Source organism: Notamacropus eugenii, chromosome 6 (genome assembly GCF_028372415.1).
Source record: "Notamacropus eugenii isolate mMacEug1 chromosome 6, mMacEug1.pri_v2, whole genome shotgun sequence".
In the NCBI taxonomy this organism is placed as follows: Eukaryota; Metazoa; Chordata; class Mammalia; order Diprotodontia; family Macropodidae; genus Notamacropus; species Notamacropus eugenii.
In genome coordinates, this window is record NC_092877.1 from 17,308,731 (window position 1) to 17,336,004 (window position 27,274).

The following is a 27,274-nucleotide window of genomic DNA, read 5'->3' on the forward strand; positions in this document are numbered from 1 at the left end:
CTTTTTGTGAATTTACAGACTCAAGGTTTTAAAATGTTTTAAATGGTTCAAGAGCGCAGGACTATAGACTGGGGGCAAGGGGGACCATGGCCAGCCCACAGCAGAGCCAGGATTTGAAGCAGTTGCTTTCCCTGGCCGTCCTGAGGGTCAGCGCTTTCACTTTACTGATGAGGAGCCAGCTAAGACATAAGATGACTCATCCAAGGTGAATTTCATGAAATAGGGGACGTAGTTGCCTTAGAAATCATACTTTCCTTATGAAGATTCACTGATCTGAAAATAACACTCTTCCCTGAGACCACTTCGGGGAAAATCATCAAGCGTAGGCACAAATGAAGCCTCCACCAGCGGCTACTGCCAGGGAGAGAACCCTGCGCAAGCCAAGTCCACGGCAGCTGACTGACTGTTACTGACAAAGAAATCGCCCAGCAAGTATGGCAGCAGAAGCGGGCGCCAGAAGAGAAGGATGAGTCACAGCAACAGAGATGTTCACGCAGGGACTCCTCCAAATTCAGACCGGAGGGAGGCATGCGGCTTTGGGGGGGGCTGGGGACTGCCTAAGCTCCCATGACCTTCAAGGAGAGTCAAGACAGACCTTGTAGGCCCTAGGTCTGGAGCAAGTTCCAATGCAGTTAACTGGTGTCTGGGTTCCCCATCCAGGACACCCACTCCCCCCACCCCCCCGCTCTTTCAGATGTCTTTACCTGGAACAAGATTTTGCCTCCTAACTCTCCTGTCTGCCTCTGACGTTGAGGTCAAGTCACCAACCCCTATGTCCATAACCCACTGACGGCAAACACATTGGGCCATTTCTAAACCCTGCAGGCATCCAGGGATTGAGTGGGATAGGTTTAGTGAAGACTTCTCAGGTTGTAATTCTTCTCCCAGGGGTGAGGTAAGACTGAGAGGCTCAAGGTTACCATATTTTTAGAAAAGAATAATTCCATATAAAGATATAAAACTGTGTAGTACATTAGGGTCTCAATGAGTGGATAAAGTTTACCTAATTCTTCAATGTCTTCATTTCAAAAGGGATTGGTTAGATTTCGTGTCTAGAATGTAAGACCATATTCTCAGCTAATGAGGATAATGGTCAGTGGGGGGGGAGGGACTTGCATTGGGGTCCATATAAATCACTGCCTTTTCTGTCTTCAGCTTTCCTACTCCTACAGGTGAGCCCCGCTTCTCGAGAATCGAATAAATCTCTTTTCTGCCATCCCTTTGAGAGGCCTCTGAGTAACTGATTTATGCAGCGACCTGAGCCATCCCACACAGGATCAAATGACTGGATTCTCACGTTTTCTCAGCATTTGTTGGTCTGGCCCTATGAGTTCATCAGTATAAGTGGAACTCCACGTGGTGAACCTCTCTCCACCAAGGCTCCTCAGTAACTCGTCTACAACTTATGGCTCTGGGAGCACCCGCAGTCTCCCAGCCAGCAGGTGTCTGCTCTCTCCTCCTGGCCCGTATTCACCATCGCTTCTTCAACTCACAGATCAGACAATAACTGGCATGGAACAGATCATATACACAAAGGTATTTAATACCCAACCAGCAAATAGTCCTTCTGGGATTGAAAGTGTTAAAAAAAAAAGCCTCACTCCCCTCTCACCCCCAGGCTGCCTAAGAGTGGCAACTTCCAGCATCAATGTGCAAGTCCACCTAAAACAAAATGGCAGCCAGCACGATTCCGCCTACTGTCAGCTCCAGACTTCCCAGTCCTGAAACATGGGAGGGGATCAGGACTGCCAAAGGATGCAGGCAATCCCGGACCTGAGGCATCTGGCTTTGAGACCTGAGTGGGCACCTATCCTGGCATCCCCTGCCCTGAGTCCTCATTCCTCGTGCCCATTACAGCTGGCTTCTGAAGGTCCCTGTGTTGTATCCTGTGCATGAGTCTTCAGTCCCTCGGATTCTCCAGGGTGCGTGGGAACAAGTCTGCAAAAGTGGGCCAGGAAGGAAATGGAGAAGAAACATGGAAGGGGGTGTGGGTGGGTGGACGGGAGGGGCTCAAGCTCTGCCCTCCGTCCTCACACCGCCTCTCTCTCCGGGTCTCCCAGTACCGAGCTGGCATCCCACATCACTTCCTCCTTTTCTGCTTGCTGTCCTTTTTGCTCTTCATATCCCAGCCTTTCTTCAGCTTCTTGTTCTGTTTCGGATCCTTTTCAGTTTCAGGTTTTCTCTTCTTGTCACTGAAAAAAGGCAGGAGGAGGATGAGATAAGGGTGGAGACACACACCCATCAAAAACCCCAGGGAGACCCCGCACTGGCTGATACGGCTGGGTCTTGGCCTCTCTGCCTCAGACGCTCCTCCTAGGGTTTTAGCCTGGAAGCCAATCTGGAAACCAGAGTGGCAAAGACCCCAACAGGGGTTAAGAGGGAATCTGAGCATCTCACTCCCCACCATGACAGCTGCTGCTTCTCAGGCTGAACCTGAACAATCCACTAGGACCAGTTAGGACCAAACTCTCCTGGAGCTGGAGTCCCGCTTACTGTGGGGACAAGGGGGTCTCCTGAAACAATCTCCTATGAGCTCTTTCTTGGTGCCGCGCCCCCCCCCCCCCTCCCCCAATATCAGGCCATGAAGTGAAAACCAGAATCCCTGTGACTTGCACAGGGATGACACACACTGCGAACCTTTCCAAAACCACAAACGCCAAAAGGCAGGTAACTAAGACTGGCTGTGATGACCACACAGTTCTTCAGAAGACATGCTGCCTGACCCCCTTCCCTTCTCTTGGTGGGGTGGGTTATGGGCACAGAAGGTGGCAGTCATTGGTGGGCCTGGTTAAGTGGTTAGCTGGGTTTGCTCAAATGTTTCTGACACTCGATATCCCTCCCCTGACCAGTGTGTTTGCACTAATTTTTGGCCTAAAGGGCACACGCGCCCCTCCTCGATGTCCCTCGGAATTCCCAGCTCCCTCCAAGACTCGCCATATGCCACCTCCTATAGGAACAGTCCCTGATTCCCCTCCTTCACTGGAGCCTTGTGCACACTCTCCTTCCAGGCCGAATGTCACCTCCTTGGGGAGGGAATTTCATCTGTCTTCCAGAGCTGTTCCCATGCACACCTAGCAGGGTGTGTGTGCATGCACTCATACTTGAGGGGGGGAGGGCAAAGGACAGTCATTTAGTAAATGTTAACCGGACTGAAAAATTAATTATGAGGCTGAGAGACAACCAGTGTCAAAAGTCACCGATAAAAATTCTTAAAAACAGATTTAAGCCATTTTCTCAGAAGCACCCCCCCCCCCCACCTCCTTCATCAGGCTTCCTGAACCCTGGGGAATTCAGAGGCTGGAAGCTTCCTGATACAGAGGAGGGCCCAACTGGCCCTGAGTAAGGTGTCAGGCAGGTGAGGCTCGAGAATGGCTCCATTTTAATCCCTGAAGACATAAAAGCCCCCTAATCTATCTCTTACACCTCCTGGGGGGCTGAACCCAAGGTTCTCTAGGACTTTGCTGATCCTCATACTCTCCCTGGGAAGTTGCTTCCCCAGGTTGAACCTCGGGTTTCTCATGTGGAAAACAGAGAGGGAGGGAGCTGGGTGATTCCTGAGTTCCAGGGGCTCCAGGTCTCACCTTTTCAAGCTGACAATGGAGGCGTTCTGTCCGGCTTTGTTCAAGACCTCGTTCCAGTCTTCATCATCACCACGGATTATGTATCTGCAGAGAGCACAGGAAAAAGTCTGAGGAGCAGGAGGCAGGGGCCACCTTTGAAAAAGTCTGTGAAGCCTGCTTCAGGCATGCAGGATGAGGAACAAGGCGACCATGATGCAGTCAGGGGAAGGGGGAGAGCTCATGGTCCAGCTTGGGGGTGTCCTGCTGGAATCACTGCAAACTGCTGTCCTTTGGCAGCCTCACTAACTTCCCCTGTGGAAACCTCAAACAGACATCTCCCCTTCCTCCCCGGTTCCTGAGCTCACACCATCCCCTTCCCACACACCATTATGATGGCTCTCCCAGCCCCCTCAATCCCCCATCTTGTTCCAAGTCTGTCACTGAATTGGGGGCTGTGTCTCAGAATAGCCCACTGCGATCTGAGGCGCATCCCAGTCCCCACTCTTATCCCATGTTCACAACAGAGCTCCGTCTGGAGCAGCGATCAGAAAAGCTCTGGGTTCCAATCGCACCTCTGTATTCACTGGGGAACCAAGGCAAATGTAAACCATTTGTAAAATGCGATGGTTGATCCTTCCAGTCTGGGAGCCAAGAACCTACGAATCTTGTCCCAGATATTTAAAAGCTGTATCATCTGAGTTCCTGCAGATCTTCTTCCCTCCTCCCCAAAGCAGTGCTAACAGAGAACACTTATCCCCTTTCTACCTCCCAGGGTTCTTGAAAGTACCCCAAACACCACAGAACCTGGAATTGTGAACGTGACGTGTGGGGGGGCCTGGGAACATGGCGCCAGTCCATGACTCAGGGGAGAGGATGGGAGGGAGGAAAGGGACCAAGACAAGAGAGTCACCTCCAAGTACAGGGAGCTGGAGAGACCAATTGAGTCTTGATAAAAGGAAAGATTTCCTCACAGTGAGTGCACTAGGCTACTTGGGTGGGGAGGGGCCACAGCCAGGTGGGCTGAGGTGAAAGAGCCCACTGTGTGGGCCTCAGCTTCCCTACCTGCATCTGCCCAAGGCAGGAGGCTAGACGAGGTCACCTCTAGGGAGAGATGATCACTCCTCTTGGAGCTTCCCTCCCACCAAGGGGGAGACAGTTACCACACCTAGAGAAGGTTGGTGTGAAAACTGGGGCATGCCTGCGAGGCTGGGGGAGTCCTATCATCACAGTCAGCTAAGGAGAAAAGAATGATGCGGACAGCCTCACTGGGCTGGGGTCCACCTGTCAGTTCAATAGAAAAAAGGAAGATGCCCCCAAGCCACCTGATTCTACAGCAGAAAGCAGGCTGGGGGGGATCTGGGCCCATCTCTACCTGCTGAGGGGCGCCTGAAAACCACCCGTCCTCCCCTCAGAAAGCAGGCACTGATGGACCAGTGGCAAAGACAGATGAGATTCAGGGGATTGCTGAGGTCCCAGGCTGACTTCCTGTGGACCTGGACAATATCACAAGGACAGTGAGACTTTTTCCAAGATTTAAGGATGTTCCAGCCCTTTCCCCCAGGCTGCAATATGCAGCAACAAAAAAGAGGGCCAGGAGGCTGATGAATGAAGCAGACAGCATCAGGGGCTTTTTGCTCATCACACTGATCCCCTCCAGAGCTGCTGACATACACAGGGCCAAATGTACTCAACTACATGAGACCTTTTACTTTGGGAGTTTTGTAAATTCTCTTGCTGAAGTGACACACCTAAACTCCCAGACCCTAGCACAGTGCCCGTCCAGCATACATGGGTGCTAATAAATGGTTCCTGAGATGAAACAGGAAAGTAGGAAGCATCCTGAAAAGTATGGGCTAAAATTTGGAGGAGGGAGAATGTCAGTTCTGGTCTAAGAGATGCTCCAAACACTGGGCCTCAAAACCTAAAAACAGCAGCTATCACCCCAGAGTAAGAGAACCCTTCCTGAAAAACCAAAGAGGCTAAAACGTACACGTGTGTGCGTGTGTGCATGTGTGTCTCACAGAGACAGACACAGACACAGACACAGACACAGACAGAGACTGGTGGAATTCCCAGCTTTCCTTCTATGGAGAGGGCTCTGAGTGCAGAGTTCCAGGCCACGGCAGGGGCTCTGGGAAGCTGGGAGCAGGCCCTTACTGTGACAAGTCCATGTTCTTGAGTTTCCCCACTTCTTTCCGGTGTTTTTCCTGGAATTCTTTCGCAGCTTCATCCTGAATGTGTAAAACCAACAGCAGAAGTAAGTCAGAACTTGACACTTAGCCATGACAAAACAAGTCAAAGAGAGAAAAGAGTATTTCCTTTCTCCCCTGCCATCCCACACAAGCACATCTGTCCAGAGTCTACTGAGGGGACAGCTACCTTTCCCTCAGGGGAGAAATATTTCCACACCAACACACAAGTCTAAATCTGTGTTTGGGGGTGGGGGACAAAGGAGCTCCTAACCAAAAGAATAACCCTCTCTGCTCTTAAGAAGTACAGAGCTCAGGTTTTCACACAAGGCTCAGAAAAAGAATCACACATAAATAGAGATGATTTGCCCACTGGCAGTAAAACAGGTTACGGATTGTCTTGGACTCCTCAGAATTCCCTATTTTGTAGATGAGAAAAACTGAGATCAAGAGAGGTAACTGACTTGCCCAGGGACACACAGCAGGACTTGAACTGGGGTCCTCCTGAGGCCTCCACCTTGTGCAGTGGTCCAGGCCGCCCAGCCTCCATTCCTTTCCTGGCCCTGGTCCTGATTTCAAGCCATGCCTCTCCTCAACCCAACCTTTAATGTTCTGTCACCCCCCCCCCCCCCCCCCCCCCACTCCTCTAGGGCAGGGACCGCCTGGCATTCCCGGCACCCAGCTCAGGGCCTGGCACAGAGTAAACATAAATAAATGCCTGTGCATCGTTTCTTCCTCCTTCCCTCTTTCTTTCTCACATCACCCGGCTGACACAGAGGAAAGTCTTTTTGGAGCAATACTTGTTTCTGGACAAGAGACACATGTTCCCGTAGCAATAATTAGCATTTACTGATGAAGGACAGAAAATCTAAGGAGGGAGACTAGGGCTTCAAAGACAAGGCTGGTGCCCCTGGAGTTAAGAGAGAGCCTGAGGGACAGAAGCTCCCGGGGAGATGAGCCGACGTACCAGGTCTTCACTCAGGGATTTAAGGGTGGGCTCCATGACCACATCTTTTGCTGCCCCCATCTGCTCCTCAATGGCCTTCTCCTGGATCACGCTGAACAACTGAGGAAGGAAACAGAGGACTGGCTCGTGTCTCTAGCAGAGGTGGGGGGCCCCTAGGATGGAACACTGCCTACATCAGACTCTTTCACTATTGAATTACACTGTGTGGGAGAAGGAAAGGATGGGGTGTCGAGGGAGATGCAGGCGATGACCCAGATTTCTCTTTGAAGGAAAAGGCCTGTTACCTGCACCACTTTGCGGATGATCCTGTTGAAAAGCCCCATCAGCTGGCTGCAGGGCAGCTCAATCTCCTTTTCCAGCTGGTCCATGGTCTTGTGCTGCAGGCCAACCCCCAGTAAAAGAGCCTGGGGGACAAGAAGGTGTCACAGCACACTCCTGGCCTAGTCAGCCCCGAACATGGTGACACAAACCATCTAATTTAAGTTGGCTGGTGCCCATTCTCATGTGGCACTGATGAATACAGACAATGACTGCTAATGACACAACCACCATTTATAGGCTTCTGGACTCTTTCCCTTCAGCCCACTACTAAAAGCATCACTAATTCCTACAGCCCAAGAAAACGATCACCAGATCTCAAAGTTTGATGACGAGATGCCACTACAAAGCTACCTGTACCTTCCAGAATCCTCTCATCCAGCCTTGGCGGGAAGACTCCGGTAGGCCAGAGGGAAGACCCTACTGCTCCTCCCAACTTCTCTACAGGATCCCAGGGTACTCACATTCATTTATAATATCCCAGGGTGACAGAGCCACAGACAACTCCCTTTCATTAATCCTATCTATGTCCTGCTTGGATGTGATGGTTTGCATGCTGTCTCCTCTGTTAGACTATGGGCTCCCCGAGGGCAGGGTCTGTCTTTAGTCTTTCACTGTATCTCTAGAAATGCCTAGCACATAGTAGGTGCTTAATAACCACTACTGACCGATGGTCAGCTAAGCTGCTGCTAAGTCCATTGGCCTCAGAGGAAGTCACGAGGCTCAAAGAGGATGAAGAGGACTTGGGACAAGCCACGTGGCCCAATGGATCTGCCCCAAAGCCAGGGCCAGGGACGCTGGACATACCGACTGTGCGGCTGACAGGGACAGCTGCCCTAGCTGATTCAGGAAGTGCATCCTGGAGATGGCTGGGATCAAGTCCATGATCAGGTGATAATCCACCATGTTCCGGGAATACATCTCCAGTCTCTTCAGGTCATAGGAAAGAAAGGCGACCTCCAGCTCTGCTCGGCTCAGTTCTGGGAACACAGAGCCCAAGGTGGGCTTTGTTCTCGCCCTCAGTTGAGGTCAAACCCGCCCCCACCAACCCTCTCTCTGTCACCTTCACTCTTCCTGAGTCAGTATCAGGTGACTTTGTTTTCTTTTAAAGGAAAAGATTAATTTCCCAGACTTCCCTTCACCATTCCTTCTGGAGGGGCCTCATGTCCCCCTGCCCAGATTCCTGGGACAAGATTAACTTGAATAGACCACAGTTGCCAGCAGCAGGGCACCATCTTGAAACCAGAAGGGAACCCTGGGAATCCTTCCCATTCCAACATATCCTTTTAACATACATCCATGCACATGAGCTCCTCAGTGAGGTCAAAGGACCAGGTACTGTTATTCTCCACATGACAAATGAGGAAAGCGAGTAGTTAAAAAGGCATGTGGACAGAGCACTGAACTTGGGAGTCAGACCCTGCCTCGGACACTCACTGCAGCCCTGGGCAAGGCACTGAACTTCCCTCAGGCTGTTTCCTCTTTTGTAAAATGGGAATACCACCCACCTCACAAGGGTGTTTGAGGCTTGAAGGAGAGATTATGGGCAGAGAGCTTTGCAAACTTTAAAGCTTTAACTCTTCTCTATCACTGGCAGCTAGCAGGGGTGAGTGGAAGGTGACAGAAGCTGGGTGTCCAGCCCCTCCACCCCGACCTGACCAGGGCTCTCTCCTCTGCCTCCTCTGCTTTCCATTGTTACAACCTGTCCCCCCTCAAACCCGAGCACTCACTCACCTGCCTGGGACTTCTCCCCAATGTTTTTATTCTGTAAGATGTTCAGAGCCAGGGCAGGTGAGAAAGCACTGAACTGGTAGGCCAGCAAGGACAGGAAGCGCCTCCGGAAATCTGGGGCACAGAGCAGGGTGAGTCGGTGCCCTGGGGGCTCAGCAGCCCCGGCCTCCCACGAGCCCCCTGAGTCCATACCTTTCCAAAAGGCTGGGAGCCAGGGCTCCTGCTCCGAATCTTCCTCTTCACTCAGGGTCTTCAGCATGATACAGGAGTGCTCACCCGTCAGGTCATTCTGAGAAACAGACCCCCAAGCGTGAGCCCACGGTCCTTGGCGGAGGCACTGAGCTTCGGCCCCACACAGGGACAACTCCAAGGCCCTCAGGACAAGGGCTCTCGCTACCTTTCTGATGGTCTTTCTCCTTTAGGCCAGAGAATGAATGAGTGACTAGGAACGCCACCAGTAACATGTTAACATCATTAACACATGCCCAAGCACCACAAACACACAGTGGAGTGAGACTCAGGCTCCAGGGCGAGAAGTTGTCACTGTCCCCTGCCTCCGTACCAAGCCGCCCCTCAGGAAGAGGCAAAGGCCCCCAGCAAATGGCCTCCTGGGAATCAGCAGGACAGGTAGCCCTTTCAAAGCCATAGCCTGTCACGTGAGGCCAAGTAGAAGGATCCAGGTGTAAAGATGCTGGGTGTCCCTTCCAGGTAGTGCTGGGCATGGAGGGGGTCCAAGTCCTCAGGGGCCACCCCCTCACCGCATTCACTGTGATTCTAGGGTTCTTGAGGCTCACTCTGGCCAGACTGTCCCTGCCCTAGGGAGCTATAAATACCAGTATTAAAGGCATCACTCCTTCATAGGATGCCAAACTTCCCTCATGGGACAATGGAGCACTCGTGTGTGCATGAGTGCGCACACACAGACACAGACACACAGACACACACAGACACACAGACAGACACAGACACACACACACACATACACACACACACACCCCCTACCCTCTCTCTCTCACACTCACCGGTGTCTGTCTCAAATACACAGGAACAAATCCAGCACGTTTCCAGAACCTGAGGGAACAACAGACATCGTACATTTGTGCTGAGCAGCCAAGCTGGGAGGATCCCAGGACAGCTCCCAGAGCCACATGGGGCAGGTGACCTACTTCAGCAATTTCGGTGTCAAGCCGTAGGAGACACCTAAGTAATCCAGGCTTTCTGCAGGCCTCTCACTCAGCTTAAGGAGCAATGGGGGCAGGTCCTTCCGGGGAGTCACAGCCTCTTCCAACAAGCTGACAGCCTAAGGGAGAAGTCAGGAAGAGGGGGAGTCGCTCACTTCTCCCTGCAGGTTCGGACTATGACTCAGTGACCATTTAGTCTACCCTGGTGGGGGCTGGTGGGGCACTGCTTCTGGGAAGAGCATGTGGCCCTTCCAGGGACAGAGCAGGTTTAAGGCAGCCAAGCACCATGTAGCACCTACTACATGCCAGATACTGGGCTGTGTCAGGCAGCATCTTGGCCACCACGTATGAGCTGTGGGATGCTGGGCAGCTGACACTAGTTTCAGATCCTCAGTATCATCTATAAATTGGGAATAATAATATATGTATACCCAAAGAAGGTGTGAGAGAGAAGGAGGAGCAGCCCTGGCATCAGAGGGCCGGGGTTCAAAACCTGCCACTGCCTCTTCCTATCTGTCTGACCTTGAACAAGTCTTAAGTTCTCCTCGTCTTTAGGGAACAGACTATCGGATGCCCTCTGGGGTCCCTTCTCACCAGTTACCACTACACTGCTGGGCAATCATATTCAAGTATGTATGTGTGTACTGGGGAGAGAAAGACCTGCGAATGTCTGCTGGGAAGCATCTTGAGCTGAAATAAAATCTATTAATTTTTTTTTTCTTAAATAGCTCTGGAATCAGACCTATCTCAGCTGGGCCTAAACGACCCTGAGCTAGTCCCTCCTATGCCAACTCTCTGGCCACAGCTTCAGCCTTTCAAGGATGAAGGGCTAACAAGATGACCCCCGCACCCCCCAACGTCCCTCCCAGCTCTAAAAGAGCCCCTCCAGGGCAAACATGTGAAAGGGGGGCCTGCTGTAGCTGGTTTGGTTATATTTGGGGGAGGGGGAATTGGAAGCCAAGTAGATGCCCAGAGTGGGGATGGCTAAATAAGGCACTACACCACAGAGAGAGTGCCCTGTAGGACCCAAGGAACATGGAGACCTTCAAGAAGCATGGGAATGTCTGGATGAAGTGATGCAGAAGAGCACCAGGTAAACCATATGTGCAAAGACACATGTATGTACACACGTGTACACACACACAGATGTGTGTGTAGACAGGTGGTATATCTCTCTACATACATGATGTCTACAGAGCCAATGAGAAGAACAGAAAGCCCCGACCTTCTGCACTTAGGATGACCACACGCAGCCAGGAAAATGAAGGCTCTGGCCATCTCCTCCAGCACAGAGGAAGAGACTACAGCTGTGGGCTGTTGCATATGCTGGCAGTCATGGTCAGGGTTTGCGAAGTTTTCTGAATTTTTATAAAAACTTCTCTGAAAAAAAAAATCTCAACTTTAAGGGAGGCCTCCTGGGTAAGGGAGGGGGGAGGACACGTGAACACGAGCTTGGTGGTGTTTACCCAATGTGGACGCACAACCTTAAGTGCATGTAGATGGGCATGGACTCAAGAATTCATTGAGTGTGGGGTTCCTCTAACAGGCCTCACCAAAGTAAGGTATGACCACGTCAGGATTACCGACAGAGGCGCACTGATCTAACTGAATATTAACAAAAGTGATGATGAGAGCTGATTGATCACGGTCCCATGGAATCTCACTAAATGAGCCTCTCCAGGAGCAGCCCCGGCCATCGTCGCTCACCTCACTGTTCACGGTGTTAATTTCCTGTGATTTCTGGACGACTTTCTCCTCCAAACAGGGGAATTGGCCCTCATAGTACATCTGAAGCAGCTGCAGGGCCCGGCTACCATAGCCCATCTTTACAGCAAAGAAGCACAAACAAGAGTGTGAGACAGTGCCTGCAGGACTCCATCCCATCCTACCACAGGCCAAAAGTCCTCCTCTTGGCTGGCATTTGGGAAATTCCTCCCCAGGGTCACAACACACCACTCAAGACTGCTAGTCTTGAGACCAGGCTAAAGGCAACTCAAGGACCAGCAGTCTCAGTTTGTGTCTTGTTCCCTGTCCTGAGATGCCCAAGACAAGGCCCCATTAGCCTGAGGTCACAGCGGTGGGTGACTCAACAGCGGGAATCTCCTAGGGACACAAGATGCGCACTGGAGTCGAGTCTGGTACAGAGCACTCACTTACCTAAGTTGAGTGTGCACCCTAGAGGGACTGACAAGGGGGCATCAGTGGTAAGGGTGACCTGGCCTTTCTCACTACTAGGACTCCCGGGGTCACAGCCCCATAGTGACAGCCCAAGAGGATCCATGCATGCATTACCCCCTGGTAATCTGGGTGCACGGCAATGCGGACGATCCTTCCACCGGAGAGGCTGCCAAAGTCAGGGTCTTGGAACTGTGTGGGGGACATAAGACAGCAACTCAGAAATAGGTGGAACCAAGGGGAAAGCTTACACCATGACTACAACAACCTAGCAGCATTCCAGTGCTCCTTCAGAACTCTTGAAAAATGCAAGTGAGCAACTATGACCAGAGGCTTGAAGCATCTTTTTGGCAGAGGTGGTGGACTACAGGGGCAGAGGGAGGCATGCATTTTTAGCCAGCGGTCAGTGTGATGATTTATTTTCTTGGACCAAGCTTATCTGCTGAAAGGGAGAATTCTCCCAAAGTGGGAGAGGGCTTCGAGTCATTGGGGACAGTGATATAAAAAAACAAACATCAATACAACTTTGTGGGTTTTTAAAACTGAACTAAAAAGCTTTTCTCTGCTGCTAACTACACCCAAAGATGTAACTGCTCAGTACTAAGCAAAAAACACAACAAAAAACACGTCACCTGCTCAGAGACGGTCCAGGGAATCAGATCTCCATATGCCTTCTTCCCTCGAGACAAGCTGTTCAGGATGGACTGACGAGAGATCTCCCCCTCGAGGCAGACCTAACCGGGCAGGGATGGGGGAAGAGAGTCACAAAGCCACACCGGGGGAGATGGGTCACACTGCAAGGCCTCAAACCCAGGCTAGAGTACTTCCCCAGTGCCCATGCCCTCGGCCACTTCTGGGAAAGCATCAGGCTGGATACTGAAGACTCTCCTCTTGGATCAGAGAGCCCCCCACCAGCCACAGGCTCTCTGGAGTTCCCAGGATCCTGCAAGGTCCTCAGTTCACCTCCATACAAGAAAAGCAAGTGACTCCCAAACCATGGTTGGGCCTTTTATACCTGGACCACAGCAAGTACTTCTGGCAAGGAATTCTGGGTAGGAGGGACAGGTGGCAGGAGACAGAAGAGATGGTGAGCTGGGGCATCAGAGAGCATCTGAAGGTCATTGGGAGAATTCTGGGGGGGAAGAGGAGGGTCAGACATACTCATGAGAATCCCTTCTCAGCTAGTGGGGCACTGCAGGTGCAGCTCAGGGAGGCAGGCAGAGAGGATCTGAACCCCAGAGCCAAGGCTGCTGAATGGGGGCCTCTGATGGTTTAGGTTAGTGTCAGATGTCACCTTGTAGTGAGAAGCCACGTAGAGCGCCATCAGCCTCTGGAGGAAGGCTTCGGAGGCCTTGTGGTAACAGAAGAGGGTGTCCCGGTTCACATAGTAGAGTTCACAGGCCTCGGGGAGAGGGCAACCTGAGACTATCCGGGTGATGTTGAGGCAGTCGAGACACAGCAGGCCATTCAGCCACTTCTCGACGGGGTCTCCAGGGGCATAGCGGATTGATTCCTGAAGGGAAACTTCGTGCAGTGTTCGAGCTGCCCCCAGGGAGGAAAAGTAAGAGTTAAAAGGACCCCTGAGACAGGCCCCCTGTGCTGTTTTGTCCGGAGTGACTCCCTCCCCGTCCTGCAGTGACTGGGTATAGGAACCGCGCTCAGGGGCTTCTGGAATCCAGGACAGTTTGGCACCTGCCAGCTTCGTGGCCATTCCGTGTCACGGCACCTCCATGCCACCCCAGCTGCCAAGGCCCCCATGTCCCAGGTGTTGCTCCTCCTCCCGTGCTGGCCTGGTTCCCAGGCTGGGACCCAGTGACATCAGAAGACAGGTGTCCCTCTGACGTCCGCTCCACTCCTTTGGGGCAGTACCTGAGGCCAGCCGGGCGGTGGTGGTGGCCTTGTTCTCCGCTGTGGTGCTCAGCTGGCTCTGTGCACTCTGCTGCCGCAGCTGCTGAATCAGCTTGAGGGACAATGAGCGGCCAGTTCCCTCATATCTAGATCAAAGACAGCAGAAACAGCTGAAAGAGATGCCCTTGCCTATGCCTGAGAACCTTTGGTTTCACTATTTAACCTTAAGACACAGTGTGGATGAACCACCTGGGGTCCATCCACCCTTGGGCCCACCCAACCCCAGCCCCAGGGGTGGTAGCCTGCCTGCCCTTGCCCCCAAATGGCCCCCCCTTCCCCCCACTCCTACCCATTGATGGTGGAAGCCATGAACACGAGGTAGGGTCCAAGCAGGTTTTTCACCAAGGGCAGAGGGATGGCAGCAGCCTCATCAATGACAACAAGCTCGGCCTGACCTAGCTTCACTGCGTCTCCAGGGTGGATATACTGAGGAGGGGACAGAGGAGGAGGTGGGACCCCGGGAAGCACGGAAGGTGCTAGGGGGCAGCCTGTACCACTGCTCCTCCCTCCTTTCTCCTCGGCCACCTCACTCCGATGTTTATTTCCTTCTCTGCAGCCATGGGACCTGGGGGAGTCTGCCCACCCTATGAAAATCACTGATCCAGGTCCGAACCCTATTCAGAAGGACAGCAAGTTTCGGCATTTCTTTTCTTTTCCACAGTCATAGACAAGAAAGAAGCTACTCTCCTCACTACATAAATTCCAGATGAGCAAAGCAAGAAAAAATACTACTCCACAAAAGGATGTTTTTGCCATCAGTCTGAAGAGAAAAGAGAAAGGACAAGGCCAGACTCCTCTCTGGTCTGCACAAGCACACTGCTGACAGCCTCACGGCAGCTCACGACTCAAGGACAACACCCAGGCCGCCAGGCCAGGCCTCCATCCGGCCCAAAAGCGCTCAGCCACAAGGGGCCTCTTCCCTGGCCAGACAACGGGAGCTCCTCAGGATTTATAGGGCTTTTGGGAAAGAGTTGTTTAAAATGGAAAAGAAGGGAGTATTTGTTGGAAATGCATGTTTTTCAAAGGCTTTCCAGGTGACGTTACTGACCCAGTGACAGACAGGCCAGCACACCCTGATGTCAGTCCAACAGAGGAACAAAGGGCCTATTTACCTGAAGCCGGTTAGGATCTCTCAGCCCCACTGATTTAATTGAAAAGTGGGATAAGACCACAACTTTTCAAGATGACTAAGGCATGCTTGTTAAATGTAAACATTTTCCCTTGGAGGAGGCCAAAAATCTGGAGAGGTTTATCGTAAAACAATGCTCTCTGACATGTGCTCAGTTACTCAGGCAGCATCTGATGCTAGGAGATGCCACAGGAGTGGCATCAGGGAAGCTGTGCGGGGTCAGAACCAACCAGAGCGTTACCTGGATGGTCTGCCGGTGCTCACGGAACACATTCACCCGGATCACTGCCTTGTTAAACTCTGGATTCAGCGACTGGATGATCTCATAGTCTAAGTGCTCCTGAAATGCAAGTCAGAGGGAGAGTGAAGGCAACAGATGGATGGTAGGCGAGCAACATCCACAGCAAACAGAGACAAAGGTCAGCCCTGCTCTCGAATACTCTCCCCATGGCCAAACAGCCAGCTTTCAAGTCACAAAGACCTGGGTTCAAGCCTCATCTCTGAGACCTCCTAGCTGCAACACCCTGGACCAGTCATTTCACAGCTGCCTGCCTCAGCTTCCTCCTCTGTAAAATGGGGATCATACTAGCACCTACTGTCCAGGGTTGTTTGTGAGAGTCAAGTGAGACTGCCAGCTTTATAGCGTTACAGGCACTGGTTTGCATCACAAAGGGCATGCTTCACCCAGAGCTCCAGGCCCATAGCTCTGCCTCTGAAATCAAAGGCAAAGGTGGGCCTTTGTGCCCACACCCTCCCTGGGTCACTCACCTGGTACTGAAGGGCATCAAAGCCTTTAAAAATGAACTCAAACAAGGTGTGCAGGTTGTCTGGGCTGGGGGACGTGACAAAGATGTTGGAGTACCTGAAGACAAAAGGAAAGGCTGCTTCTCACACTGACCTTCCACAGAAGGGGAGACAAGTGTTCCCCTAACAGGTATCGCTGGGAGGCTGAAGGGGAGGGGGCAGCGAGAGACCCAGGAGTGGCTGAAGGACAGGCCTGGACGCATCCTGCCCCCAGATCCTCACCCACAGCCTCACGGCGGAGGTAGTGGAAGAACTGTCCCCATCGTACAGAGAAGGGAGCTGAGACCTGGGACAGTCACACATTCATGTAACAGGAAGGGACCGGAACGGCCGCTTCGTCCAACCTCCAGCTGACCATGACCCCCAACTACTACAGCCATGATGACACATGGTCATCCAGCCTCAGTCAGAAAACCTTTAGGGATGAGAGAGAAGGGGCTTTCAATCTGCAACAGGAAAGGGAACAATCAGTCCAGCAGTGACCAAGTGCTGACCAAAGTGCACTCGGCACTAGTGGAACCCACAGGTGTACCCCACCCAGGGGGCTGGAGCACTAGGCTTAGCCAGGAACTCCTGGCCTACCTCAGATACTCAGTAGCTGTATAAATATGGACGTCATTTTAGCTCAAACAGGACCTCCATGAACTCATCTGTACAATGGGGGACCGAACAGAGATAAAACAGACCCTGTCCTCAGCCATCTTCTGGGGAAACGACGCATACCCACAAGTAAACAGACACACAGGGCACGAGGCACCAGTGCCCAGAAAGATCAGAAAATGCCTCCTCTGGAGGGTGGGGGGGGGGTTGGGGTCTGACCAAGTCCTAGCAGGAGAGGAGGAAGGGGACAGCAGGGCAGACACAGGTGGGGCGCTTGAGCAGAGACCCAAGGACATGAAAGATGAGGGGGTTGCTGGGAATTTGAGCTAAGTGATCATCAGCGTCCCTCTGACTCAGCCTCATTGCTTTAAATGTGGAGAGAGAAAGGGAGCTGAGGCTCAGCAGGGGTTAAGACAGCAACCTTGTGATTTCCTGGTATTTCTCGAGTGTAGTCCCCTCTGGAGAGATGACAAAGAACCTCCCCAATACATGCTGTCCAGGTCTGCAGAGCAGAGCTCCTCTATCCTCACATCTCTGACCATGCCTGGTCCCCCCACTGTCATAGCTATGCTGAGTCTGGGACCGTGAGACCTACAGCCAGAGCTGGGGCCTGAGGCCAGAGGCACAGGGTCAGTCTCCTCACAAGAGGCCAGAAGGACAAGGTGCCCTCAGAAAGGGCCTGCCCCGCTCACCCTCCCATGGTCAGCGCTGGTCAAGTGGGGGATGAGAAACAGAGGCCTAGGAACAGGAGGGAATGTTAATTCCCTAAGGAATAGTCAAATGTGAAGAATTCGGGGCCACAGGTGCTGAACAAGGCACATGCTGTGAGACGTCAGCAACGAGATGATTTGGTTTTCTTTGGCTGTATTTCCTTTGAATAAGGAAGGGCAGCAATCTTAAAAAAAACAATAAAGCCTATCATGGAAATAATGAGGGGAGTCACCATCTTAGCCCTGCCCCTCATAGCTATGTGAAAAACCTGAGACTCAGGTGAAAACAGATGATAAAAGGAGAACCTGGGAATCGTACCTCTCAGGAGAGGAAGGCACTCAGAAACCACCTTGTCCAACTTCCCATTTTATAAATAAAGCAACCGAGACCCAAACAAGTCAACAGACTGCCCCAAGGTCGACACAGGGCAGTGCAAAAGGCAGGCCTCACATCCTCTGCCTTCAGAGACCGGGCTTTGTGCCCAGCATGCCAGGAGCAGAGCATCCACCTAAGTCTTACCCACCTGCCTGAAGCCTGGGAAGGGGTGAGGACTTAGATGCCCTAGATGCCAGCAGGGCATTCCTGGCTCAGGTCTCTCCTAGCTTCCTCCATCATGAGTGCTCACGCTCACGAGCACCACTGGCCCCATTTCACAGATGAATGAACAGAGTCACAAGAGGCCCCACAGCACGCCCCCCCCCCCCTCCCGCCTTCCCCAGCAGTCATTCTTTCCACTCACCCAAAAGCCACTGCACCAGCAATGGCCAAGCCCAGGGCAGCCGACTTTCCCCGCCCTCGGGCAGCCGTGAGCGCCACCGTGCTCCTCAAGGTCTTCTCTGAGATGCCCTCGATGAACTTCAGGACAGCCTTGGCCTACAAACAGGAGAGCAGTCAGTGGGTGAGCAGAGAACCCAAGGACTGGGGCAAGAGGAGGGAGAAGAGCCCATCTCCTCGGTGTGGAGGTAGGGGCTGGGTACCTCTCTTGCCCTCCCCAGGAGAGGAAAAGCCAAGAACAGAAAGAGCAAATGGCCGAGCCTGGGGAACGTGCCTTCAACAGGGCTCAAAGGCAAGATAGGCTGTCAACAGTAACAATGATCGTCAATCGGTCCATAAACGGGTAACACAGCTACTGCGTGCCAGGTCCTGTGCTGAGCACTGGGGATGTATAGAGGAAAAAGACGGAACTAGCTCCTGGGGGGCTTCCGTTCTCACTACGATGGTGATGGCAGCATGCATTTATGCAGTGCTAGAACACGGCAAAATGCTTTACAAACAACGCTGGTTGGCAGGTGCTGTTACTGTCCCCATTTTACAGATGAAGAAACTGAGGCAGGCTGAAGTCAAGTGACTTGCCCAGGGACACACAACTAACAGGTACCCAAGGCTGGATATGAACTCAGGTCTTCTGGAACCCAGGTCCAAAGGACAGCTCCCGGGAAGGATAGAATGTGGCAGTTACAGGGCACCCCAGGTCCTCTGGGGACTCCTCTGAGTCACACATCCCCAGGTACCCAGCGCATACCCACAGGCTTATTCATGGCCACGCCTCCACCAGGACCCAGGCCTGACTCTGCTGTATCACAGACCTGGGTGAAAAATCCTGCCTCTGAATCTCATCAGCTGTGTGACTGTGGCCACATTAGAGAACCCTTCCAGGCCTGTTTCTTTACCTGTCCAATGAGAGTGTTAGTGAACTGGGCTGTCGTCTTTCAGGCATTGTTGGGAGGCCCAGATAAACAGGGCAGGAAGGCACTTTGAAAACCTCTGAACGCTGGAGATGTCAAGGCACATGGAGGAGACATCGGGTAAACCCAAGAGGGCAGCCATGTTAATGAGAAGAATACCAGAAGATGGTGCTATGGAAAGGAAGCTACTGTGGGGACTCACTCACCTGGTCCAGCGTCTTGCAGCAGTCCACCAACACACCCACAGGCTGGGTGTCCTGCAGGCTTTCCTTGAGCTCTCTCAACTCCAGGTCTGAAGGGGAAAGGTCATCATCCTGTTGGGGAGAGGGGAGAGAGGCCGATGACCTCCAAGATGACCACTGATGACGTATGCCGCCGCTCCACCCGCCCCAGTGCTCACCTGTGTCTTGGGAGGCAGGGCCTGAATGTTGGCTATGTGGCTGGAGATGGGCAGGATGTTGAGCTGGTCATCGATGACGATGCAGTTCTTACACGAAGCCAACGAAAGTATGAACCTGGGAGAAAGGAAGCAGCTCAGCCCCTCCCCTCTACGTCCTTCCAAACACAGAGGGAGCCAAGTTCTGTAGGGACACTGGAACTGGTCTGGCCCCACACCTGGTTCTGCCACTGACCAGACAACTTATCTCCCCTCTGTCTGCCTCAGGAAAGCAGTACATAGCCTTTCTAGAAGGCTCTAAGGTTTGTGAAGTGCTTTACCAACATTATCTCACTCAATCCTCACAACCCTAGGAGATAAAGGCCATTATCATCCCCACTTTACAGATGAGGAAACAGAGGCAGGCAGAGGTAAAGTGACTTGCCCAGGGTCATACAGCTACTTCATGTCTGAAGGATTCGCACTTCAGTCTCCCTGACTTAGAGCCCTTTGTCCACTGTAGCCCTTAGCTGTTACTACACAAGGTTATTCAGAGGATCAGATGAAATCATGTACCAGCTCTAGTCACTTTAACCCCTGTCAGACATCCTGGGACCACAGAGCGCTGAGCTGCCTAGGGCACCAAGGGGTCTAGGGACCTGCCCACAGTCACACACAGGCTTTGGATGTCAGGGTGGAACTCCAACTCAGATCCTCCTGCCAGCCTACAATGTCAACATCTCTGATTTCCACATTTTGATGCTTACAATTCGCCTCATGGGAGACTCCCGGCAGCCTTGCCTTTCAGGACCAAGGCTTGGTGATCCAGCCTGCATATCTAACAAGGTTCCCATGGGTGTTTTCACCCAAGCCACCAATGGAAGGAACTGCTCAGTGGTGACTGAAGTTAAAGGAAGTCACAGACTGTGAGAGCTGGAGGGACCAGAGAGTAAGTTAAGTCAAGGTCACCAAAGCTCAGAGAGAAGCTCCTTGAACCGCCCATCTTCCTTGGCACACAAAGGCTGTCTGTTCATCCTCCCTTGGCCGTGGCCTCCTCGAATTCTTAGCTCACTTCAAAGGCTCAGCTCAAACTCCCCCTCCGACTTTGTGGCCCAAACTCCTCCCTTATTCATTTGTACTTAATAGGGAGGAATTGCCACACAATGGGGGAAAACAGGTGAATTTGCTTTCAGAAGGCCTGGGTTTGAATCCAGACATACCATTCCCTACTTCAGTAAAAGCCAAGACAAGTCCAGGTCTCAACTCCCCAAGCCAGACCCCTTCCATTGTCTACAATGCCCCCATTAATCTGGTAACACTGTTAATATCTTCCTAAAGGATCATCATCTTGGATTTCCACGATGCCTTTTCTCAAACCAGGTCAAAGTCTCTGGATGGATTCAAGACCCCAAACACCCTTCATCCCCAAGAATCTGCTGAGCAACATGGCCCATAGTCTCACCTCTCATTAAACCGTCCTACTACGTCCTGATGCGCCTCTGTCCGGTAGCGGGAATGCACATCCTGGAAGGACAAGGAGACATTGGTCAGCAGGTAAGGAGGGCCCTTCCAGGGCCATGTAGATCTGATTTCTCTCCTCCCCTGTGTTCTCACTGCCACCAGTCCTTATTCCCTCCAGCCTGGACGATGGTGGGCAGCCCCGCCTCCCAGGTTTGGGCCATGGTGGGCAGCCCTCCCCTCCCCTCCCCTCTCCTCCTCCCTCCATCCATCCCATAGACTAACTCTACCACTCGATCTGTGCCCCTTGTGCAGAGCTGGACAACAGCATCATGTCACCCTTCTCCTCAAACACCCTCAGTGGCTCCCTACCAAAGCAAGACATTATACTTAGCCTTTGGCATTCAAGGTCCTCCACCTTCTTTCCAGTCTCCTCTCCTATTGTTATCCTCTCTGTATACCTCTTCTCATCCCATCCCTCCCCAACACAGCCTGGGCTTCCCATGGCATGCCTTTGCCTGTGTAAGCCCCTGTGCTGGGGCTTGTGTTAGGTTACTCCCTCACAGGCAGGGCATGCAATTAATGATACATATTCTCATCATCTGTCTATGTATCCTCTTTCCCCACTGGGCCCGAGGGGCAGAGCCTGCTCCCAAGCTGAATGCTCCTGCCCCTCACCAAGCTGTGTGCCCACCATGGTGGCCCACCCCCATCAGAGCAATGACCACAAGGCCTGCGCCAACACTACAGGCTCACCATGGTCATGGTGTACAGCTGCTTGAGGGAATTCATGGTCCGCAGAAGGATCACGATGATGCCGCCCCCTTCCACTGTTTCCACCGTCCGTGCAAGCAGGTTTGGCGTCAGGGCTTCAAAGTCCTAAGAGGAGGATCAGACGCACAAATACTACTCATCCAAAGCACCGACGAGACATCCCCCGTGCAGCCCCACTGCCTGAAGACCCTCAGCAAGGGGTGTCCCAGGGCAGCCCTGACATGCTCCACCCCCTGCAGGAAGCCAAGGATGGAGCTCCCCTCTGACCACAACTGGGACAATGAGCTGTTCTGTCCACCTGTCACAGGGCGCCTGCGCACCCACCCCAGCTCAGCCCTGCCAGCACAGCCTGGAGGAGCTCAGGGGCATCTCAGTGCCCCGGACAGGGAGGGAGCAGAACGCAAAGCAGCACATGGAACTGGATCTACCTGCACAGACAGGAGGTTTCCCCACCAATAAACGTGTTTTAAAGGGGGGAAGGAGGAGCAACCAGCAGTCCCCATTAAAGTCTCTTATTCATTTCAGGCTACAGCTTGAGACCTCGCCATCCCAAAAGGTGGCTCAGCCTCAGTCAGGACATGCACAAGGATGCTGCCAACGGCTGGGGCCAGTGATGCTCTCTGGGGCATACCGCTAGAGACCACCCCTCCACATGCGGATGAAGTCAGTAATGGCCTCTCTTCACAGCAAGGAACCAACCCCCCACCCTCCCAGGGAGGTAGAGAGGAAAATATTACATTAAATTTGCAAGTTAGGGGGCTCAGTACATAGAAAGCCAGACCTGGAATCAGGAAGATGAATTCAAATCCAGACTCAGACCCTTACTGGCTATGTGACCCCAGGCAAGTCACTTAATTTGTCTCAGTTTCTGCAACTGTAAAATGGGGGATAATGACAGCACCTATCTTCCGGTGTCATTGTGAAGATAAGGTGAGACATTTGTAAAGCACTCTGCAAACCCTCCAGAACTCTACAAATGCTAGCTCTCTATAAACATCTACGTCGATGTAGATGTATGTCACGTATTACACGTGCATATAGACGTATGCCTACACAGACAGATCTGCCTCCATGTTCTCCTCTGCAGGCACACTTCTCACTGTTCACTCTTTTCACCATGTCTGACCTGGCAGGATCCCACCTGGGATATTCTTGGCAAAGATACTCAAGTGCAGAGGTTCTCAAAGTGGGTGACACTGCCCTCTGGGGGGCACAGGAACCACCCACGGGAAGGCAGGAGACTTTGGTGCAACTGCAGGGCATTGAACAAAAAGAAGGGGGCAGTGGAAGCATAGGGTTCTTATATGTTTCATCTGCCGTGTAACAGTTCAAGGTCACAGTGATTACGTTATTTTTCAAATAAACACACAGAATGCAAGTTATAATGGACCAGGGGTCAAGTTCACTGACAGGTCTTAACAGGCAAGTGTTGGCAACAAGCCAACAGTCATACGGTGTCAGGAAGTCCGGCATGCACTGGCAGGAACATGTGCGTGCATGTAATGACTTAATTACAACGCAATACGAATATGGCAATACTGCAACATCAAAATTTCCGTGCAAGGAAAAAAACACAAATTTACAATACATTGTTAAATTCAAGATGTCATTAAAAAAAAAATTCTATTTTTTTTAAATGACAAATTTCAAAAAAATGTTAAAGGGTTAAAGAAAGTAGATTTCCAGGGGGGGATTGAGTAATTTTTCTTTTAAAGGGGAGCGCTAAGCCACATAAGTTTAGAAACCTCTGCTGAAGTGGTTTTCCATTTTCTTCTCCAGTTCATTTTACAGATGGGGAAACTGAGGCAAACAGGGTTAAACAACTTGCCCAGGGTCACACAGTTAGTAAGTGCCTGAGGCTGGATTTGAAGTAAGGTCTTCCTAACTCCAGGCCCAGCACTCTATGTACTACGGTGCCATCTTGCTGCCCCATATGCACATACATACGTATACATAAACACTTAGCAAACAGAGGCCACTCTAAGCACCCTTTGAGAGCATCTGCACAGGGCAGACTGCAACCCTCTCCCCTCAGGCACCGCAGCTGGGCTGTTACCTGCAGGACGCACATGCCGAAAGTGTTGCCCAGGATCTTGTGGGTCTCGTTGTAGTAGCAGTAGCGGATGTTGGTGGCTGCGACAAAGAGCTCGAAGGGGTCATCCTGCTTGACGTTCAGTGTGCCGCTCTTTATCTTTTTTTGTAACTGCCTCATCCTCTTCTTGCGGTGACTGCAGAGAGAAGCCGGCACCTATGGAGCGTGCGGAAGGTGGCACAGCCCCCAACCTGATGCTCTCAATGGCTGTGGGCACCCCCATTTTACATAAGGGAGGGTGCAATCTGCCCAGGTCACCACCTACTGAGCAGAATCTGAGCTCAGACACCTGCCATGCTTGTAACCGTGGGCAGGGTTACCTGGGCACAGCTTGCCTCAGTTCTGTCCACGGAAAGTGGGGATGATAACAGCATCTATCTCCTGAGGCTTCTGGTGAGGCTCACATGAGGCATGCTACTTGCGAAGCACCCTATAAGCACTAGCTACTGTTGTTCTTCTAATGGTTGGAAGGAGTGGGAAACCTGCAGCCTGAAGGTCACATGGGGCCTCTAGGTCCTTGCATGCTGCTATTGTATTGAGTCCAGGTTTTACAGAACAAATCCTTTTAGGAAGAGGATTTATTCAGTGAAGTGTGGATTCAGACAAAGGGCCACACTTGAGGACCTAGAGGCCACATGCAGCCTTGAATTCTCCACTTCTGCAACCTGGAAAATTGGGAGGGGGACTGCACCAGGCAACCTCGGAGGCGCTGGGCCTACGAAGATATTATAAGGATTAGAGAAAAGGGGTCAAACTCACCTGCTGAAGCCTAGCTCCTTTTTATAACACCACAACACAGACGGCCGGGCCCTCACAGCCGCTTTTGACAACATATGATGGAGTATGACCACCTGCCAGAGGGAGGAGACGGCACAGGATCAGGATGGGAAACGGAATGAGACCATTTATGCCAGGGAGGGGAGGGAACTCCTGAAGAAGCAACCATCCATCAACTGACAAGCTTTCATTATGCACCTAGTACCCGTGAGGCACCGCTGCTTGGCAGATACAGAAAGAGACAGAAGACCACTCCTGCCCCTAAGGAGCTCACCACATAAAGACAAAACAGAGGAACGTGTGTTAGTGATAATGAGTATAACGGTGAGCCTCCGGAAACGCAGGAGGCAGAGGAGAAATCTGGAGATTAAGATTTCAGTTGTAAAGGCATCTAAATTCACCTGCTCTGTCCCCGTGCCTGGAATGTTCTCCCTCCTCACCTTCTTTTAGGGCTTTTCCCCAGAAGCCTTGTCTGATTCCGCTCCCCCCCCCCATTAGTCTGTATTTATATCTCCCCACAGAATGTCTCAGAGAGCAAGGACGGTGATCCTCCCCGGTGCCTGGCACACAGTAGGCAGGCCGTTAACAGATGGTGGAGTGATGCCTCTTCAGAGGGAAGGCTTCCCCCAGCACACAGTGATTCAGTCAGAAGCCTGAAGAGAGCCCAAAGCTACTGAAACAGGGGCCACCGAGCTGGAGGCTAGGCTGGGAGGGGAGGAGAACCTGGCCAGCCTCAGTTCTGTCACCTACACAACCAGGGCTCCGGGATCAACGATCTCTAAGGTCCCTTCCAGCCTTAGGGAGCCAAGGGGAACTGAGGCATTCTGTCCTCACTCGGAGAAGGGATCAGAAGCCAGCCCCCCCCCAGCCCCATCCTCCCACCTGGCCCGTCAGACACAGGGCTTGTCCAGGACCCCGGGGGGTTCCCGGGGACAGTCCCCCCCCCATCCTCCCACCCGGCCCGTCACCCACAGGGCTTGTCCAGGACCCCGGGGTTCCCGGGGTCAGTCCCCCCCCCATCCTCCCACCCGGCCCGTCACCCACAGGGCTTGTCCAGGACCCCGGGGTTCCCGGGGTCAGTCCCCCCCCCATCCTCCCACCCGGCCCGTCACCCACAGGGCTTGTCCAGGACCCCGGGGTTCCCGGGGTCAGTCCCCCCCCATCCTCCCACCTGGCCCGTCAGACACAGGGCTTGTCCAGGACCCCGGGGGGTTCCCGGGGTCAGTCGCCCCCCCATCCTCCCACCCGGCCCGTCACCCACAGGGCTTGTCCAGGACCCCGGGGTTCCCGGGGTCAGTCCTCCCGGCCAGGGCTCACCTGGTCCTTCCCACGGTCGCCCACCAGGACGAAGAGCGAGCGCTGCCGCTGGGCCACGCCGTTCTCGATGAGGACTCGGATGCGGTTGTCCACCTTCTTCCTCTGCATGGCGAAGGAGGGCCCTGAGGACGAAACGGGCACACGGGGGAAACTGAGTCAGCCCCCCACAAGGGCCGGCCGGACCTCCCGGCCCTGGCACCGACCCAAGGTGGGCAGCTTCGGAAACAAGGGGGCGCTTATGGCAAGGAGTAAAGACCCCCCCAAACAAACCCCAACAGCCCGGGAGTGTCTGTCATCTGCCTCCCTTACAGATGGGGAAACTGAGGCAGGGCAAGGGGGGGCTTGGAAACACCGGGCCCAAGGGGGCTGGGGTGGGGGTGTTACGAAGCACCCGCCCGCAATCGCTGGGACGCGCCCGGGGTCAGGGGTGGGCGGCAGGGTGGCATCACAGGCTAGCTCACAGGAGCAGGGGCTGGAACAGCAAGGCCGCGCCGTCCTCCCTTACTTTACAGGAGCGGAGGCCGAGGCGGGCGGGGGTCACGGCTCCAAGGCCGACAGATCCCCTAGAGGACACGCCCACGGACGCTCCGGTCCCCCCCGCACTCCGCCCGACCCCGTTACCTCCCGGGCGAGCACAGCCTGCGAGAAGCCGCTTGGGGTGGGCCAGCCGGAAGCACGTGGAGCTTACCGCTCGTGCGCAGGCGCCACGAGGAAGGCCCCCGGGCCCTCGGCAGAGGTGGTCACGGAGGCGGCCTAGAGCGAAGGCGCGCAGGCCACGCCTCTTATGTCCTCGTGAGCAGGCGCGCTCGGGCGGCCCCGACGGGGACCTACCAGGATCGCGTCGCCCTCCAGTGACGTCACCCCCCAGTATCGGCGGGGCCCCACGAGAATTCCTCCGCAGAGCTCGGTGTCCCGAAAGCCTTCTCCGGTCTGGCGTCCTACCTTTCCCTTTTTTTGCGCCGACTCAGTCTCGCGCTCGAAGACCACCGGGATTTTTAGCCTTCCTTCCCAGTATTCCTCTCTGCTCAAACAGGGACGGTGGATTTCCTCCCACCTCCAGGCCTTTGCATTCGCCGTCCCCGGGGTCCCGTCCGAGGAAGCCGCAGCCCCGCTTCTGGGGGTCCCCAGGGGAACTTCCTGGCAGCCCGCGTGGTGGCTCCTAACCACCGCTCCCCCGCCCCAGGTCTCCCCGGGTTCACGACTCGCACCAGGCCCGCCCGTGACACCGAGCTGGTTCCGTGCATTCCCCTCCCTGCTCCCGAGTCCGGGCCACAAACAGTCGGACTCATTGAGCACCGGAACCCCAACCTGCCACCCCCCGCGTCAGGACAGAAGGCCGACACTGCACATGGTCGGCTCGCACAGCCGAGGGAGGGGAGCCGTGGCCCCTAAACAAGGGTGTTTCTTGCCCCCCACTCCTCCGTCTTCGTCCCTCAGGTCCCCACGGACCGCCTCCTGCACCCGCTCAGCAAGTTTTCAGTAACAACTTGTGCTAACGAGCTCCAGAGAGACAGTTTCCAAG

At 53.4% G+C, this 27,274-nt stretch overlaps 1 protein-coding gene across 4 annotated transcripts; it reads right to left on the reverse strand.

Moving 5' to 3' along the window:
- Window positions 1–1,522: 1,522 nt before the first annotated feature.
- NAT10 (N-acetyltransferase 10) lies at window positions 1,523–26,822 on the reverse strand. Of its 4 annotated transcripts, none has more exons than XM_072619191.1 (28): window positions 26,695–26,822; window positions 25,753–25,874; window positions 24,418–24,509; window positions 23,623–23,794; window positions 21,549–21,671; window positions 20,797–20,858; window positions 19,359–19,473; window positions 19,165–19,272; window positions 18,013–18,146; window positions 15,927–16,020; window positions 15,400–15,498; window positions 14,319–14,455; window positions 13,991–14,115; window positions 13,416–13,663; window positions 13,137–13,253; window positions 12,754–12,855; window positions 12,239–12,313; window positions 11,654–11,770; window positions 9,932–10,065; window positions 9,788–9,836; window positions 8,958–9,054; window positions 8,769–8,879; window positions 7,842–8,014; window positions 7,001–7,120; window positions 6,717–6,815; window positions 5,718–5,791; window positions 3,582–3,665; window positions 1,523–2,192 (listed from the first exon to the last, which is right to left on the reverse strand). In XM_072619191.1, exons 2-28 carry the CDS (start codon window positions 25,858–25,860, stop codon window positions 2,081–2,083), a joined length of 3,081 nt encoding a protein of 1,026 aa, XP_072475292.1. In that variant the 5' UTR covers window positions 25,861–25,874; window positions 26,695–26,822; the 3' UTR covers window positions 1,523–2,080. The 4 variants fall into 4 exon arrangements, with proteins under 4 accessions (XP_072475292.1, XP_072475294.1, XP_072475291.1 ...); XM_072619193.1 differs by having other exon boundaries at window positions 26,374–26,712; XM_072619190.1 differs by lacking the exon at window positions 26,695–26,822 and adding an exon at window positions 26,441–26,569.
- Between the last annotated feature and the right edge of the window lie 452 nt (window positions 26,823–27,274).

What these genes read in the sequence shown, in the direction of transcription:
- NAT10 (XM_072619191.1), bottom strand. Translation starts at nt 25,860, where the DNA reads ATGCAGAGGAAGAAGGTGGACAACCGCATCCGAGTCCTCATCGAGAAC. An exon ending in CCCTGCCTCCCAAGACACAG is followed by an intron (nt 19,273 to 19,358) that starts GTGAGCACTGGG and finishes TCTCCCCAACAG; the next exon opens with GATGATGACCTTTCCCCTTC. An exon ending in TGCACCCAGATTACCAGGGG is followed by an intron (nt 11,771 to 12,238) that starts GTAATGCATGCA and finishes TTTGCTGTAAAG; the next exon opens with ATGGGCTATGGTAGCCGGGC.